This window comes from Lineus longissimus, chromosome 3, assembly GCF_910592395.1.
Source record: "Lineus longissimus chromosome 3, tnLinLong1.2, whole genome shotgun sequence".
In the NCBI taxonomy this organism is placed as follows: domain Eukaryota; kingdom Metazoa; phylum Nemertea; class Pilidiophora; order Heteronemertea; family Lineidae; genus Lineus; species Lineus longissimus.
The window spans coordinates 9659601-9677595 of record NC_088310.1 but is presented as its reverse complement, the minus strand read 5'-3'; the positions used below and the strand labels follow the sequence as shown (position 1 = coordinate 9677595).

Genomic DNA, 17995 nt, shown 5'->3' with positions numbered 1-17995 from the left:
TGAGAAGTTACCACAAATCAAGAAGATACATATAAGAAATCAAGGAGAGATAGACAATTAGGAAATGTTAAGGTTAAACTTAGGTTAAAGTTCATATGTAGGGATAGGATACCAAAACTGTACAAAATTCAAACACATGAGATAACTTTACTGAAATCGGGGCCAGGCTGTCTATTTTCTTGTGTCACAACATGTGACATTGGAACAACCTGGCCAAATTAAACGCACACTTGAAATCTCAGGATGAAAATTGGTGGAAGTCTAATAAGAAATGAAACCTGGTTCAATTTTGAGTCTGTAGCTTCGAAAGTTGCGCCATGCTGTTTTTAAAGCGTGCTGCACACAGGTGATTTTTATCACAGAGATGTCATCTGATGTGACAAAATTTATTTGTCTGCAGCCAAGGTCATTGCAGTGCGACGCACATCGCTGCAATAAGTGATTTGCATCACAGAAGAGTGATCCTTTTATTGCTCATTGCAGTGCGCAATAAATATCACACAATTCTGAGATTAAAACGGAGTCTGCGGCAGGATGCTTTAGACACCAGATTTTTTGAAACAAGCACAGTCTAAAATCTTAACACCAGATTCACTTTGAGCCCATCAAACTAAAACACAATTTGAGCTGACACAATGATGCTACATTCATCGAATTGAACCAGATTATTTCAAAATCTCTAGCACTCAAAACCATGAAACCAGGACCTGTCCTCTACTCACCAGAAAATGCTAAACAAATGAGAAATGGGGAGAATAATAAATAAAATGGAGAAATAAAATGTTTTGTACACTTTTATCAATTGAGAAATGTTCTTGAGTAAAACGGCTGCTATAAATGCATCAGCATTATCATAAACTGATCGAATTTTCGCTTCAATCAAAATCAGGTGATACTTTTAAATGTCCAAAGACCCAACATGCATATGACAGTTACTTTCTTGGTCAGTAGGCAAAATTGATCCTCGCGATTTTTAGCTACCATATCTGGCGTAAAAACGCTTCGATTTCTTATGAAGAAAATTCAAGGTGTGGCGGCGTAATTAATCAGAAGAGCAGAAGGGATGCATGCATTACATGACGTGGTGACTAGTCCAAAGCAACAACTATCCGCCCATCTAACGAACAAGAAAGAGTTGATGATGTAAAACTGAGAGAGAGAATACTTGTACGGCATCAGTCATACCCGGTACAGAGTCATAAATACGCACCAGGAACACTACTTGGATTTGAACAACTTTCCAAACTTCCCCGACTTTTTCTCTTTTTCTTTTTCTTTATCGCTACCAGATGTCTTTGAGGTCTTCTCTGGCGTGACAGGCTCCTCAGTCTGTGGTGGAAAAGTATGTTGTGATCCTGTAGTTATTTGTTACATTTGAACCCGCATCTGTGGCTCGTAAGGTGGGGTGACAGTGCACTTGTCATGCTTGTGTTCAAGTCAAAAGAAAAGAAGGCGCAGCCATCCATTTTTTTCCTGTTACGCAGGTGCCTGGAAAGGAATATTGATGACCCACACCGCTGATATGATGAACTTGTGCCTGGATGAAACAATCAGTGATGTACCACTCCTCTAAGCTATAACGAAGGGTTCGACGGACACATTTCCTACAGCTCTAAAACACAACAGATAAACCCCACGGCAAACACCAGACTGACATCTATGGGCAGGTCGCGCACCAGTTGTTCCTTGCCAACCAAGCAACGCCGCGGCCACGACGACCAAAACAAAGGGAAATCTTCACGCGCTTAACCCACAAACGACGAATTTCTATGCCTAATGCGGAATTTTTATCGCTGCGACATGCGATATATCAGGTTGCTGCAACAAAAATCGCTCTTTGGTTATCAACACTACAGCCTTGGTCACTGAACATGAACTTGCCAACAACTGGTGCTCGAAGAAGCCATATATCGCAAAGAAGCACATCTGAACTATTTGGGGAAAATGCCATAAAAAAATCTAGGGCTATATATGAGGATCAATCACGTGTATAACCCATGCAGTCTCAGCGGTGAAGCCTCCACGTGAGGGCCAGTTTACAGCTGGTGCACTGCAGCACTGCTGCAGACAATAACTCACTACGACACATGCTATATTGACTGTTCATCAACTGAAAAATTGTTCGTTAATTACCACTGACAACTATTCTCAAAAGCCCACTGGTTGACAATGTTATGTGATTAAAGAAAGAGACAACCCATTTTGTCGGTTATAGCTAACCTCAAGTATTAACCCACCCCCCCCCCCCCCCCAGATCATACAAATGCGCAAACAAAACACCTCCACTGGCAATGGTAGCGTAAATTACCTCGCGTGTCCCAAGAAGCTAGTCACATGACTCGGCCAAAACAACCATAGCTATACATGTAACAGGGACATGGAAACCCCCCACCATTTTCAGGTAAAACCACTTTGAAACAAATGATGACAGAAATTACCTAACGTGGCACTTGCCAGACCACAAACACGGTAAAACTTTAAACCCTTTTGCTTTAAACTTAATAATTGCCTTATTCCTCGAAAGCCCCTTTGTTTCAAGCCTTATTGCATATATATTTATTGATTAACGTGAAAAATAAATAATATACAAGTTATTGCATGCAGAGCGCTGCCTGATGTGTAAACTGGCCTGAAACCAACCGTCCATAAAGCAAGAGAAATGCCCTACATGTATACCTTTAAATACGCTGCGCTTACGGGTCTTAGGCATAGGAGGCTTTATAGGCTGTAGAACAAGGCAAACATACAAGTATAAGATATCTTGAAGCCTAAACTATCTTCATCAACTGAGTTATTTTTCATCTCCCATGCAGCGTGCTGACTTGTTTTCGCAAACATTTTTATTAAGGCCTGCACAGCAAATCCTACGGGTGCTTGACTGATAGAACATGCGCTTATTACTGGTAAGCATTCAAACTTTTACCAGACAAGTGCCACAGATGTGGTTAGCTCATCAAACTCTCGATTCTCAGGTAAAAATGATCCATAGTTCAAAATTGACCAATTTGAAGAAGACTTTTTTTAAATGCACATTCCTTGCGGTTATCAGTTGTGTTTTGTTCAATCCGAAAGCTAATGAATTAAAGATGAAGCATTTTGCACATAGAGATAAAAACCCAATCTTGCATAAATGAAGAATCTTTTATTTTGATTACTGTAACCCAAAAAAATTTGTGCGCATTTTAATTTGGCAGTACGACGTGGTCTGCCTAGTTCCGGAAAATGTAGAGTTTTCAAATAAAAGTTATAAGGCCATTGCAAAAAATCCTGCCACAATCTCCAGGTTAATACAGTATTTCATGGTGCAATTTCCTTTTTCTCAAAGATACAGGTGCATTTCCATATCACATGTACCATATCCACCAACTACCTTATTAAGCAAAATTGGGTTCAGGGCACGGACCATGCCACCAACTACCTCATTAAGCAAAATTGGGTTCAGGACACTGACCATGCCAGTCTATACTTTGGGAACTAAAATAACCTCACATGCAAACGACAGATTTCCCAAAACGTGCGTGATACATTGTACATTCGTGTTATATACTCTGATGTCACTAATACAAGGTCTCAAGCAGAAATGCCTTTGTGAAAACATCAGATCTCAGATTTCAAACCGATAAAGTATATGTAATAGATCCAAAACAAAAGGTCCTGAAATTTCCAGGCTAAAACCTGTCTTGTAAATAGTTTTGGTTTAAAATATGATACTGTAACTGTGAAATTTTTGTGCTTTGTTTTTGCGGAGACACTGTCAAGGTGCAAACATTTCAGTTGTAATGACTAACCATTACATTTTGGTGGCAAACGCCACATTTATGTGTGGCCAAGTTCCGTGGTTGACAGCGTCTGAAATCCCTGGACTTGGTTTCTCACACGGAGCTAGCAACATAAAATGCATTAGTGATAACAAAGTAACTGGGAGTGAAATCCCAAAGAACATAATTATGGACAGACTAAAACTAATACACAGGCTCAGCAAAACATGACACAAAACGATCGATCACAAAATCACATGCAAAAAACATTTATAGGCATTGATCGGTATTAAAGTACCAATTTTTATAATTATTTTGGCATAAAAAATACAGTGAATTGAAATGAGAAGGCACAAATGGATAATTCTGATTGTTCCATGACATGTTTAATGATATTTGGAAAATTCTACCACAAAATATTATTTACGGTAAAACGTGTAAGGCAGCAGTACATGTACCTTCTGCTTGTGTGAGTTATATTGGTAGGTTATCATCTAATTATGCTGAGGAACTGATAGTAAAACTAACCTGTACCAATCCAATTATAACTACATACATTTCAGGCCAGGTGCCAGAAATCATTTTCACCAAGGCAATGAATTTCAGAGCAATACTTTCCAAGGGTGTGACCCATAAAGGTTTTTATGCCCCGTTATAAGAATAACATGATGAGAGTACCAATCTCGATGACCATGCATTAGGCAGGAGCAAATATTATGCATACGAAATAATTGAGGGGAAAAAACAATAAAATCTCTTGATATCTCTCATATCCTGAACACTTTGAACAAATGCAACACTGCAGAATAAAAATTACATAATAAAGCCATCTCCCTAGCAATCGGAAGATTCCTAAACGCTAAAATTCTAAAAGAAAGTGCAAAATTATTCATTGTAGAGAGTTTTCAATAAGCAGTTATAAGTTGTTTTAGAAATGATCAGTCTTTTTATCCCGTCACCAAGATTCTATATGGAGAATGGCCATGCGTACAGATGAACCTTTCACCAGGAATTTGACAGGGATGTGAGGAACCTCTTTCCAGCCGACGAGAAATCCACACCACTAAAACGCATAAAGTGGGAATGCAACTACATATTATTGAATGACTTGAGCAATTTACGCGGCAAGGCTACGCTGCCACATGGAAATGATCAGAGTATTATCCATTCCCATATGCGACCTATCCATCAACTCAAATTGAGTGGTAAGTCACCAGGCCTACAATGTAGCATTGGACAATCATTGACAATATTTGATTTATGAATTCTGTCAATTTTGATCCACTCTTGGATAATGAAATTATCAGCCTCATACTGGATATATCTAAGTATTCTTCCAGTCGATTTGGAAAGAATATTATCATAATTTGTTTTTACACAATTCTCCCAAAGGCATGAAACCTTGACTTTCTCCAAACATTGTAAAAGCTTGTCGTTTTCTCCGAACAAAGGCGTATAAATACTCCAGGCACAACAAAAGTTATAAAGACGAGAGTGGTATGAAAATATAGCTTATAACCTAAAGCTGTATGAGTATATGGATAACTCGATATGCCCCAAATTGACTTACTACCCACTTTGGTGTGATGGGTCCCATACAGTATTTTCCTTGACATCAGCCCTAAATATCTGAATCTCAACAAATGTGCATTCACAGGGCTCTGGCATATAAGGTAGAATGGGGTATTTGTAGCCCTGGTTTAATTGTAACCCCTGCCTATGATATTGATTGATAGCCCCACGCATCAAACAATGCAGGGGCTACAAATACCCCATTCTACCTTACATCAACATGATGAAGATGTCACAGACCACTTTAAGTGGATATTGGCATTCCAAATACACTTAACTATTATTACTAATATTATCATTAAAGTGCACTGCTATACCTACATGTGGTTGATGTGTTGAACAGGGCCACAACAATACTCCTGCAACCTAATGCCAACTTCGAAATAATACCGACGCTTATGACACTTAACCTCATAAGTTTTGCAGTAAAGGTTTCATCTGGGCAGGGTTTCTATACAGGAAATCCTCACACCCCTGTTTAGGAAAGCTCTCTCTGAGAACTTACCCTTCAAGAATATTAAACCCACAGTCCCGGATCCAAAGGTTCAGAGGACGCCTGCAACACACAGGAACTTGACCACAGGTATCAGACGGACACCGTTACTGTACACAACATGTAAGCATGCACAACTAAAGGACATTTCCAGGACCGAGGAAAATACAGTGACTACTTAGTTAACTGGTGCTTGGTCTAAAATTTTCTAAGTCACTAATAGAGGCCCAGAATGGGATATTGTCGATTTACGACCATGTAGGGCCTATACTAATCACATTTCAATGAAGAAAATGACAGAGTTTTGATTACATGTTCATTTCTTGATCTGGTCTTCTGTGGCCAATTTTATCAATCAATGGTTGGTATGAAAGGCAATTGCAGTTGTGTAATTTCCTAGGCCCTTTACCCTAACAATCATATTGGTCATTCCTGTAGAAAGTTCAAATCATGAGGAACACAACGTTGTTGTTACTGCTGATGCTTTCGCTCTTTGTCATGTGTCAGTCAATGATGGATGCTGGCAATGATGACGATGATGATGATGATGATGCCGATCAGCAGAATGGTGCTGCAGCAGTTGGTCTCCCTCGACGATGTAACAGTTACACTGTTGAAGCCAGGCTGCGACATGCCTTGGATTGCCAAACAGCAATTGAACATGGCCGCATTCTAAATGTCAATGAGTATGCTAGGCGCTATCGACTATCCCCAACAACGCTCAGGAGATGGATACAGAACATCGATGAAATGACGGATCAAGTGGAGGAAAATGCAGAACGCCGGCGAGTCAGAACCGACCATGATGGTTGTTGGCCGGAAGTTGAGAATATCGTGCACCAGCATTTTCAAGAACGGAGGAATAGTGCCCTGCCCGTTTCTCGGTCGGACATTGTTAATGATGCAACGATTGAATTTCAGAACTGGTGGGGCCAACTCCCACACAATGAACTTGAGGACATTGCAGCACGTCGCCCCGAAAGGTCCCAGTTTTCTGCATCAGTGGGTTGGGTTACAAATTTTATGAAACGGAAAAAGATTGTTTTCCGCCGTAAAACGAAAGATTCCACCACTGTACCGGCTGATGCACCACAGAGAGTGAGAGAATTTCAGACTGGCGTTAGGCAAACTGTAGCTGACAACCATGTCCACACGCTCTTGAACTTTAACGAAACGTTTGCTCAGTTGGACTTCCCTCCGATGTATACAGCTGAGACCAGAGGTACAGTAGATGTAAATGTGAAAACATCGCGAGGAAATGCCAAACTCGGGTGCACCGTTGGATTGACAGTTGGCTCCAACGGAGAAAAACCGCCTGCTCATGTTGTTTTCAGGCAGCCGGGCTTCGTGCGTCAGATTAGAGATTTGAACAACATTCCAGATAACGTACGGGTCACATCCTCGAGGTCTGGTTGGGAGAATGGAGAGACACTGCAACATTGGTTGGACAATGTTCTTTTCCCTTACATTGGCGATTTTGACTTTAATGACATCCTTCTGCTTTTGGACAGATTCCGACCGCATCAAGCAGAGGATTTCTGTTACCCAATGGTTGAAGCAGGCATACTGTTAGACAATATTCCTGCTAGGTGTACATCGCTGGCTCAGCCGTTAGATCTCACTATTATGAGGGGATTTAAAGCTATAATGCGAAAGTATTGGAAGTTATGGAAATGTGATGCAACTGAGGCTGACGGAAATTGCCGCAAAATTACATTACAGGATGTACTCGGCATTATAAGTAGAGCATGGAATGATGTAGCTCCTGAGTCTGCGGCTAAGTCATTTCAAGTGGCTGGCTAAACACCTCAACCAGATGGTCATTATCGTGATGATGTTGCAGATGATTTGTTGCTTGGTGAAAACGAATTGTCAGACTCCGATAATGATGATGATAACTTAAATTTTGACGACAACTTGGAATTGTAAAACAGTTGTAGTGCAAAGTAGTGAATAAGTAAATGTTGTTAATGGCATCGGTTATGTAAGTGTTAGTTACTTTACCCCCCAAGTTAAACTTTTGGGCAAAAATCTCACATCCCCTCCCTGATTCAAATGCCACTTTTTTTAGGGTTTACCCTGTAAAAAGCTTGTAACGACATTCATTTTCCATGAAAAGCACTGGACAGTGATCGTAGTCTTGGATGGACTTTCTGCATGTCGGATTTCAAGCTATTAAAACTTTCTGAGTACTTGATGAAAGTGATCATAGTCAATAGGTATCAATGCCGACATGTGCAGTAGGCTCAAGTTGTCATTATTAGCCCATTCATGCTTCTCAAAAGGAATGTAGGCCCTGCACAACCCATCTGGGCCTAAAATGCATATTATAATGACCTATTATGGACTTAGAAAATTTTAGACCAGCACCAGTTAACTAAGTACTCACTGTATATTTCATGTTTCAAGTTTTGTTGTGTTTTGCTTCATCCAGAGACAACTCTGAATTGAGGGAACTTCGTAACATCCAGTTAATTTCTGAAGCTTGATTGCAGAATTCCTGACAAATGCTTCAAAGAGAGGTTTTGGTAAGGGTTAGCTAGATAACCTTTTGGTAATGATGACCTTTTTGAGGAATTTGTCAGGTATTCTTCTGCAATTGAACCATTTCTGATCCAATTCCAATAGTCATAATAGTTTTTTAGAGTTATATCAAGTATAGATTAATCCATACTTGGTAATATCAAGAATTCATTAGTTCTTGGTGATATCAATGTGATATTCGACATGGTGAAAATGAAGTGACACACCTTGTTGAAGATTTTGCGTAATTACATTTTAGAGTGAAAAAGTTGCATCACGCTCACACAACCCATGTCACAGTTGCTATTGGCAACACATTTGGGTTGAATCAACTATACCACTAGTTGTAACAGAAAAGAAATTGCCCTCGGTCCAAAGGCTTTGAAATACAACAACAACAACAATAATGGGTGTTAGACAAAGAGCTTTCCGACAAATAGTCCCATACCTAATATTTTAGTTTTAGATGTAGAAATCTGAGACTTAGGCCACAAGTAAGTTACAGAAGAGACTGATTTAGGAGAGACTATCTTACCAGTTTTTGAGACAATGCTTGATTAGAAGCAATCTCGCGTTCTAACTGCTTTTCTCTTTCATCGAGTTTACTTTTCAACTCTGCTATTTCTTTGGACTCTGCGTCGGCATTTGTCTGTAAAGGGGAAAAAAAAAACAGAAGGTTACAAGTTAATTATCGATCTAAATCTCACAGCAAACAAACAATAAAATTTGCATGAATCAAAGTGCATTGAATGTGCACAAATGGAGTGACAGGAATAGCAATTTTTGGTTTGAAAGGAATCAACTGGGTTTTCTGGTGCATTGTTAAACTGGCATGCATAGCACTCATGTCTGCTCCAAAATCTGAGTTTCATCAGTTTAGCAAGTTTTACCAAACATGTCAGCCGCATTCTGGGCTCCCTGACACAATTTGGTAGGACTAAGGCAATTAACAGAAAGGGGAATTCATTATTGCTGTGATTGACACAAAAAAGTTCAGTTTTATTAGATATTTTAACTAAGATTTTTGAGCAGACAACCCGTGTCGTCTGTGCAAGGCCAAAACATTATCATGGACGTGATATTGAAATCAACAAGGGTGATTACTGAACTGGTTGAAATGTTTAGACGGAGTACCTGGTTGTTATTTCTCGGTTCTAATACACACCAGTCAAGATTGTAGTACGTGACGTAGTGAGAAAGTCCCTAAAACCACACAGACCAAACAAGATTAGGAGCAGACACCAGCAGTATGAGGTAGGCAAAATTCCGGCAAGTTTAAGCTCATATTAGGGTAGAGGAGGGGCCTTTCAGAGGTGTGACCTCAAAGTTTTGAAGAGATGACCCCTCCATGTGGAGTTTGGCAGAAGATATGTCAGCAGCAACAAAAGCAGGATGCCCCCCCCCCATGTGGAGTTTGGCAGAAAGCATCATGCTTTATTGTGCTAATGTAGGCAGTAGCTCCTTAAGCATGATGGGGGGGGGTGTAACACCAGTTACAGAGAATGTGAATTTCCCTTTTTTGTCTATGTGACTGTGAAAGAGTGGGATTATCTCAAAATGACCACTTCAATACTTCTATAAAACATAGTCTTGTGAAGCAATATCTGACATCCACAGTGAGAGGGCTCAGGGAGAATAAACTTCTGCACCACAAAATAACGAAGCCCGACCTGCTCCCTAGAAGCCCAGACCTGTTCCCCAGAGCATTTCGGAGGGAGGGCTCAGAGAGAATAAACTTCTGCACCACATTATACAGAAGTCCGACCTGCTCCCTAGAAGCCCAGACCTGTTCCCCAGAGCATTTCGGAGGGAGGGCTCAGAAGAAGAAAAACTTCTGTGCCACATTATACAGAAGTCAGACTTGTTCCCCAGATGCCCAGACCTGTTCCCCAGAGCATTTCGGAGGGAGGGCTCAGAAGAAGAAAAACTTCTGTGTCAGATTGTGCAGAAGTCAGACTTGTTTCCCAGATGCTCACACCTGTTTCCCAGCACCCTACTATGCCTCATATTCAGACCGTCAAAAACTACATCTGACTCGGCATCTCCTATGCACTGACCTTCTTAGCCTCCTCAAGCTGAGCCTGTAACTTCTTCACCATCGCCTGCTCCTGTTGTAGAGCCTCCTGGCCAGTCTTTAGTAATGAATTTATTTTGGCATTCGATTGAGCCAACTCCTCCTTTGAAGACTTCTCCGACGCCAATTGGGCCTTGACGCTATCAAGCTCCTGTAAAGAGACAAGAGAAAGCTATTAATAATCAAACAAAACTTCCACTAGAATTTCCATTAGGACCTTCCACAGTCACTTTCTGGGGGTAGCAGAGTGCCGTCCTTCTCATAAGGTTATGGAGTGGGAGGTACTTCCATATCTCATGTGCTTACGAGCATCAGACAACTGGCTTCCTGGAAATAAGTGCTGACTGAATCAAGGCCGTGGCACCAATCAACTTTATATCACAGTTTGATCTTTCAGTAGACATCACTATTAAAAGTTCCACAGTTGATGCAAATCAAGGCTTCCACACATATAACCTCACTTTTCAAAGGGCTTCCCCAACAACGACCTTGAAAACTTTTAATGATAAAATTGTGCTGATATGTGTCAGTTTTCGAAAATAAAAGTATGGAAATGTGTATCAAAGCCATCCTGTCAGTTTCCCTGAGTCATTCGTACGGTAAAGCTTGGCAAATGTTACCTCGATTCCAAAGCGATGCTGAGTGTGGGAACTGAATATCTGCCCAAATCATGTCTAATTTTTGTCATTTGAATTTTGCTGCACAGGTTGACTATCTCACAGACTTAACACAACATCCATGCGACAGACAGATTCATAAATGTAAACTGGTGTAAGTCTAGTCTACTCAGAATACACAACATCAAGGTGTTTTGACCAATTGACAATACGGTAGAAAGTGAAATTATATCACAATTGCTCAGAAGTAACAATACTTATAGCAAAATATGAAGTGAAAAAGACAAAATTTATCTAAAACGCTCCGCAGTACATTATTTGAGAAGAAGAAAGCAATCAAAGATATCCTACAATCTATGTGTACAACTCATGAAGAATATGGGACAAATTCAAAATACTCACTTCAGAAAACTGTGTTTATATCAACATTTATGACCCAGCTGTCACAGCAAAACCAGGCTCACAGTGCTCTGAACTTGTCAGCTTGAGACCAAAAGGTTGTACTTTTCCCTGTTGTCTGCCTTTTTGGCAAAAATTGCTGTGCCCTTTTAAAAGCAAATTTCGAGGCCCGAGATGACATCTTTCCTTGGTGCTAATGACTAACCAATTGTTCCCTAACAATAACATCATTTGGCATTGAGCAGCATAACCTAAAAAAATCTTAACATTTCTCCTTAAATTTCATTTTACCCACTTAAACCTAAGATATCAAAGCAACACCAGAAACGTATCTAATCACCAATCAACGAAGAATCAAATTAAATGGATGTTCCCCTTGAAAGTTAATCAATTTGCCACAGTAAGATATTTCTTAATTCAAATGAAACTAAAAGTCAAGAACGCAATTGACAAAATATTAAGGAGAAGCATTGAGGGGAAGTATCATGAAAACTCAAACCAGCATATGGAAGATCAGCAGCGCATGGTATTTAAGGGTGGACGAGTCGTCAGAATCTATTCACAATTCTTGTTTTATTTTAGTCAACACAAAAAGGCTGTGTTACTACTCTAGTTTCTCACTCCCAACGTCCAGCCAGATCTTTACATAGTGCACATTTCTAGGCCCCTAATGGGGGAAATTTTAGGCCTTCTATTCAAGCCCCTATTGCCATTGATGCTGCTGGTCAATCAATCAAGAAACTTACTTCCATTGTGGGCCTACCAAAATGAACACATACACTGGCTTAAGCCCGTAGCACACTAGCCGCCAACTTCGGCGTTCACAAGCGTTTTTGCCGCAAGAATCCTGAACGCCTGAAAAATCCCTAGTCTGCTACGAACGGTGTCGGCGAAGGCCACTTGCCGCCACTAAACGCCAAATATCTAACATGTTTGATTTTTGACACGTGTCGCCGCGTTTGAACGCAAGAAGCCAGGTGTGCTACGGATTGCCGCCTGAATTGACGACGGCGGCGAGGCTATGGCCAATCAGTATGCGTCTTGATGTCACATAATTTCAAAATGGCAGCCTAAAGTGGCGGAAAAGACGCTACTGGACGGTGATTCTGGGCAGGTGTGCTCTGACAGGGATCCACTGGCCGCCAACTTCGACGTCAGCTGAACGCTTCTTGTCGCCAAAGTTGGCGGCTACTGTGCTGCGGGCTTTACTGCAGTGGACGTTAGGCATGCGAAACCAGAGTATTTAATAGAATAACAACTCACAACAGGGCCCGCTTGTTCAAAACAAATTTTGTCACAAACGCTGGCGTTTTGGTGATAAGTCTATTAGAGTTTAACTGAAGGAGATAAAGTTAAGTCAATGCCAGAGAGCAACAAAATTTGTTTTGAACAATCAGGCCCTGGTATTAGGATGGCTAGATTTTAGGAGTCATCAGTGTTTTATTGCGGTTAATGGTTCGTGACCTATACGAATTCCCAAACCAAGTTTTAGTCAACTGATTAGATGAACTGCAGGAAACAGCCAAGGTAGACCGGGATCAACCCCCCAGTATATTCCACCCATGCTGTTATTGTCAACCAAATGATCAGGATGACCATTAGAAATCCATTGATGTTGAGGAGCAATTGGATTTCAAAATCAGGAATTCATGGGACCTTGGATTGGAGTTAGGCTGCGTAGACTGTTCGGTAGTGCGATTTTTCCTTGTTTTTTTTTCCGCCTGTGTAGCACCAGACACCTTTGTTTGGCTGATATTGGATGTTCCCATTGCTAGGGAATGTGCAAACAATGCCACAACGTCACAAAGAAACAGCCAATGGACACTCAGCATTATGACCACAACGTCCTTTACAACCACAAAGATTCTTTGGCAAGTTCAAAATACGAAAGTCTCCATCACTACAGTTTGCCCAAGCTTGAATAAGACAATTTTCCGCGCTCGAGTCAAAGTATTGAGTTATTGAGAATAAGAATAATGAAGATTTCAAAACATCCTATATGTTGTAGCACTTGCAAAACAACGATAATAGCACAGCCAACAAACAAAGTTGTTTTAACAGGTTAATTCTTACCAATAACCTAGATTCTTGTAGTAATGCTTGCTGAAAACAAAATGCGGCAGGTTTACTTTGTAAGCAAAGGACAGGAGAGGTAGAAAAAAAACAGGTAAATCACGACAGAGATAGGTGGGTGAGTACTAAATGAGAGACAAGATTACAATAGAATGGAGCAATTTAATGGTATAAAGAGGTGACTGGGAGCGATCATCCTCATTTCCAAAACGACACACGACGTGTCCCAGTCAAACATTGAGGTTCAGCATGCAGCAGTTTGAGTCTAACTGAAAGAACCACGGATGGAGAAAAGGTTTCTTGTAATGGAAACTGTTTTACCCACTATTTTGGCACGAAAGCTAGAGTATACAAGTCTAGATGTATAGAGTATAGAGAAAAGAGTACAGCGTATGCAAGTCTAGATGTATACAAGTCCAGATGCATAGAGTATAGTGTGGAGTACGGGTATAGGGTTTTGGGTATAGAGTATAGAGTATAGAGTACATAGTCCAGAGTATAGAGCGTACTAGTTGACACAAAAATAGGACATTATGAAACTGAAGAGAGACTGAAGCAACCGAGAATTTCTCACTATTCATAATGCAAAAAGTTTTAGGAAGAAAAGAGATTACTCATTGTCGGGGAAGATGGAAAAGAATAGAAGCGATATCGAATCTCGAACCTAAGAAAAATACAGAACCCTATGTTTGTGGCCATAAACCAACTAGGCATCATTTTTACATAAGAGGGTAATAGGAGATACTGCCAGACCAGCACTAATGGTTACAGCGATCACTTGTTAAGGGCGCTATGCATCCGAAATTGTACACAACTAGTTGGTAGAATATTTGTGCACATTTTCTGGTTGAATACAAGTGAAAGAACAGCCACCTATACATGAACCACGTAACTAGAGACAATGCTGGCCGACCACCAGCCTCCCTTAATAAATTTACCACAATTTGCTCTCAGTGAAGGCTCACAAAATAAAGGGTTTTCTGTGGTCATGCACTCATGAAATAAGTCACACAGGAAACCTGATCTATGAAATAAAGCCGCGCTCTCACCTTCTTAATCTGTTCTTGAGCAGCAAGGCTAACTTTAAGTTTTTCTAACTCGGACTTGACTGAACTGAGAATGTCTTGGGACTCCTTGAGCTCGGATTGCAGTGTTTCCTTCTCCCTCTGGACTGATGAGAGTTCCTCGTCTAAGAGACGGTTCTTCTCCTCCGACTAAAAAAAAGATGACGACACATTTCAAAATCTACGACTATCAAATGGACATCGTTGATTTTTGGAATTCACAGATTTGACCAGGGAAATTCTGAGAACAACATGAATCTTGCTTCTCTCCATCCAGGAGTGAATGGATACCTAGCTGGCCATAAATGTCGAGTCCTAGCTCCGAGAGGGAGCTGGACTATATGCACCCCAGGGAGTTGAGCTTGGGACAGGAATGGAACAACCAAATGCTAGGGTAGCACTGCGTCAAATGTGAATCAAGTTCGAGTGCTTTTCAAAACTGAATATTATGATTACAGTGGAACCTCCCTTAGCGGACACCTCTCTATAAAGGAAAACCTCTCTATTAAGGACACTAGTATGGATCCCAAATTGGTTCAATTCGACCTCTCTAATCAGGATACCTCTCTATTAAGGACAGCACTTGTCAGTCCCGAGGGTGTCCTTGAGAGAGAGGTTCTGCCGTATTTACTATTATCTCAATCTAATGCCCCACTACTGTACGCATTCTTGGCGTCTTACCTCCTTAAGCTCCGTAGAAAGCACCTCTTTTTCTTTCTCAGACTCGTCAAGCTGAGCTTCTAGAGACTCAACTTTCACCTCCATCTGAAAAAGGTAACATCAAATTAGATTATGTGTCACTTTTGGCCCATGTAATAATAATAATAATCCTGAGACTTATATAGAGCTAAACCCAACTGGTTTCAGTCGCTCAAAGTGCTTCACATTATGTAGAATGGTACATCACTTGGCCAGACCGATATGATAACATGCGTCAACAAACTGTCAAATATGTATGGCAATTTCCATGTTACGGCATTTTCAAAATACTTTATGGACAAAGTCGATATGAGATTGATGTTGTTATATAAACACTCAAGGCTATTAAAAGTGCCATAACAAATCCTTACTGATTTTCAAATGTATCATCAATGTATGTAGATAGCCTATAGAGAACACCAAAACATCACACAGAATGTACTCGGTTTGAGATAATAAATTATTCATGAGTAATCAACACTACTCAAGCATAATTTCCTCATTTGTGAAACAGCCATGCAGTAGTGTTGCGTGAAATTATCAAATTAATGGAATAGTGGTGGCATCCATTGGGTAACTTTCACCAATCTCTCGGACACTGACAGACACAAGTAGTGCTACATTTCACTCCCAACCATTGGTAAAACCAGTACCACTTTGCATGCAGTAAACTGTTCAGCTACAAGATGTACTATCTGAGAAACAGAACAAAACCAACCGTGAAGCCTGAATACCAGCGATTGTGAAAACGGTGGTGATATCTAAAGAACTGGTAATATGCTCAACTGTCATCCCAAATACTGCTCAATACTTTTACCATAATCAAATGAGAAAGCAAACACGATTACTCTCTCATGCAAAATTTTACAATGACTTAAAACTGTCCTTAATAATGGACTACCTATTTCAACATTCAGTCATTGAGTGAAAAAATCGCGTCAAGTGTGCCATTTTTCCATTTGAAACTTCATCACAATGGTAAACCACAGTGGAGATTTTACTTATGAACAAGACCTGGAACAATTATGACTGATTATAGCCTGAAGTCTCGAAAAACATCTTATACGAATGAAGCTTAGATACTTTATTTTGGCATATTGGGAATGTCAACCCGAGGAGGTTTGACTTATAACCAAGAGTTGTTTTTTTATTTTTTAACTCAGACATTTTATCATGTGCTGGTCGAGTTCAAGCGAGCGCCTTCTGGCCCCCGATTGGTTTCTGTGGAGACCAGGGTAATAATTTGATTACATTCCACAGCGCTTTATCAGTTTCATTACTGAGGAGCGCCACATATAAATCGGTGACATTATTATTATTATCATTAACATAAATAACCACATTTGCATGTTTGTGTACTTCTAAAATATTGTTCTATATTTCTCATTCTTAACAAGACAGGTGGAACAACTTGAGAGTGAGGGGGGGACCCAACTACAAGGCGTTGTCATCCATGCACTATCAATACAAGTGAGTCATCATGCTGAAAGAGTCATCATGAGTCATCATGTGAGTCATCAAGTGAGTCTTATTCTACATTCATGAGTTTTAGTGTGAGTGACCACAGGAGCATGCCTAAAAAAAGATGAATAGATGATTTTTTTTACCTAACAGACGAAATTGATATGATTTCTAGTGAAATGTACATGACTTTACATGATATTTTAGAAGCATGTGATCAAATTTAACAGACAACACCACTGACAAATGATAATGATGATGATGGAGTATGGCAAGATCTTTTTCGAATGATGTTGGAAAAAGCTAAATGTGTTATCAAGTAATTAGGAATGTATTCAATAGTTATAGTTAATTTAGGTTAACTGAATGCAGCAACTCCAACCCGCTTGTGAGTGTAAATGATCTCCGAGAGTTTGAGCTCCAAAATAACACAATAATGGGGTTGATTGAGCTTCAAACCAAAACGTCGAATTCTATTTCTACAACATGGTAGAGTTATTTTTTCCAAAAAAATGTTGACTGAGATTCAAGCCAAACGAATCAAGAAACCCAGGACCAAAAGCATACTGCACTGATAAATCAAAAGAAGAATGAGAGGAAGAATAGATAAGAAGTCTACCATGCCACTGGTCATGCAAAATGGAAACCTTTCAAGAGGCAGGACTAAATTATCAAGCAATTTTCATGCACAATGTCTCATTTCAGGTATGGTATGGCATATTCCCTAAACATAAGAAGAGGATTTGTGAATAGAAAGAACCACTGTTTTCTTGTCCGACCACAGCATTCAGTCAAAGTTCTGTCACTCCAGTCCGGCCAAGGCAACTTGCATGCAGTCAAAGTTCTGTCACTGCTATCTGGCCAGGCAACTTGTTCTGTTGCTCCAGTCCGGCCAAGGCAACTCGCATTCAGTCAAAGTTCTGTTGCTCCAGACTGGCCAAGGCAACTTGCATTCAGTTTTTAAGTTCTGTTGCCCCGGACTCAGACTGGCCATGGCAACTTGCAATGCATTCAGTCAAAGTTCTGTCACTATATTTTTGGGAGGGGGGATGAGCTTTATAGTCTCGATAAGCAAGCAGTGTCTAGTAAAGGGAGGAAGTTAATCCATATAAGGACTGAGGGAGCAACATGACCAGAGAATTCACTTTGAAAAAAATGTGCTGTAAGGAGATTTCTGTTTCAATTTACTCCATTCTTGTAAGATTCATCCAGTAATAAATATTTTCAGCTTTTGCGATTTCTTTTCTTTTCTTTTCCTTTCA

The 17995-nt window shown here is 40.2% G+C and overlaps 1 protein-coding gene across 15 annotated transcripts in view; it reads right to left on the bottom strand.

The window, feature by feature from the left end:
• Positions 1 to 17995, bottom strand: part of LOC135485691 (ribosome-binding protein 1-like) — a 58876-nt gene that overhangs the window by 9620 nt on the left and 31261 nt on the right. For 12 of the 15 annotated variants that reach the window (XM_064768059.1, XM_064768057.1, XM_064768065.1 and 9 more), the window contains 6 exons: positions 15255 to 15338; positions 14559 to 14723; positions 13510 to 13539; positions 10404 to 10571; positions 8882 to 8995; positions 2273 to 2725 (listed from right to left, as the gene is read on the bottom strand). In XM_064768059.1, the coding sequence (XP_064624129.1) occupies positions 2564 to 2725; positions 8882 to 8995; positions 10404 to 10571; positions 13510 to 13539; positions 14559 to 14723; positions 15255 to 15338 (723 nt within the window). In that variant the 3' untranslated portion in view covers positions 2273 to 2563. Of the gene's footprint in view, positions 1 to 1210; positions 1330 to 2272; positions 2726 to 8881; positions 8996 to 10403; positions 10572 to 13509; positions 13540 to 14558; positions 14724 to 15254; positions 15339 to 17995 lie in introns of those variants that run through there. The other 3 variants (XM_064768064.1, XM_064768067.1, XM_064768062.1) reach the window with 3 other exon arrangements.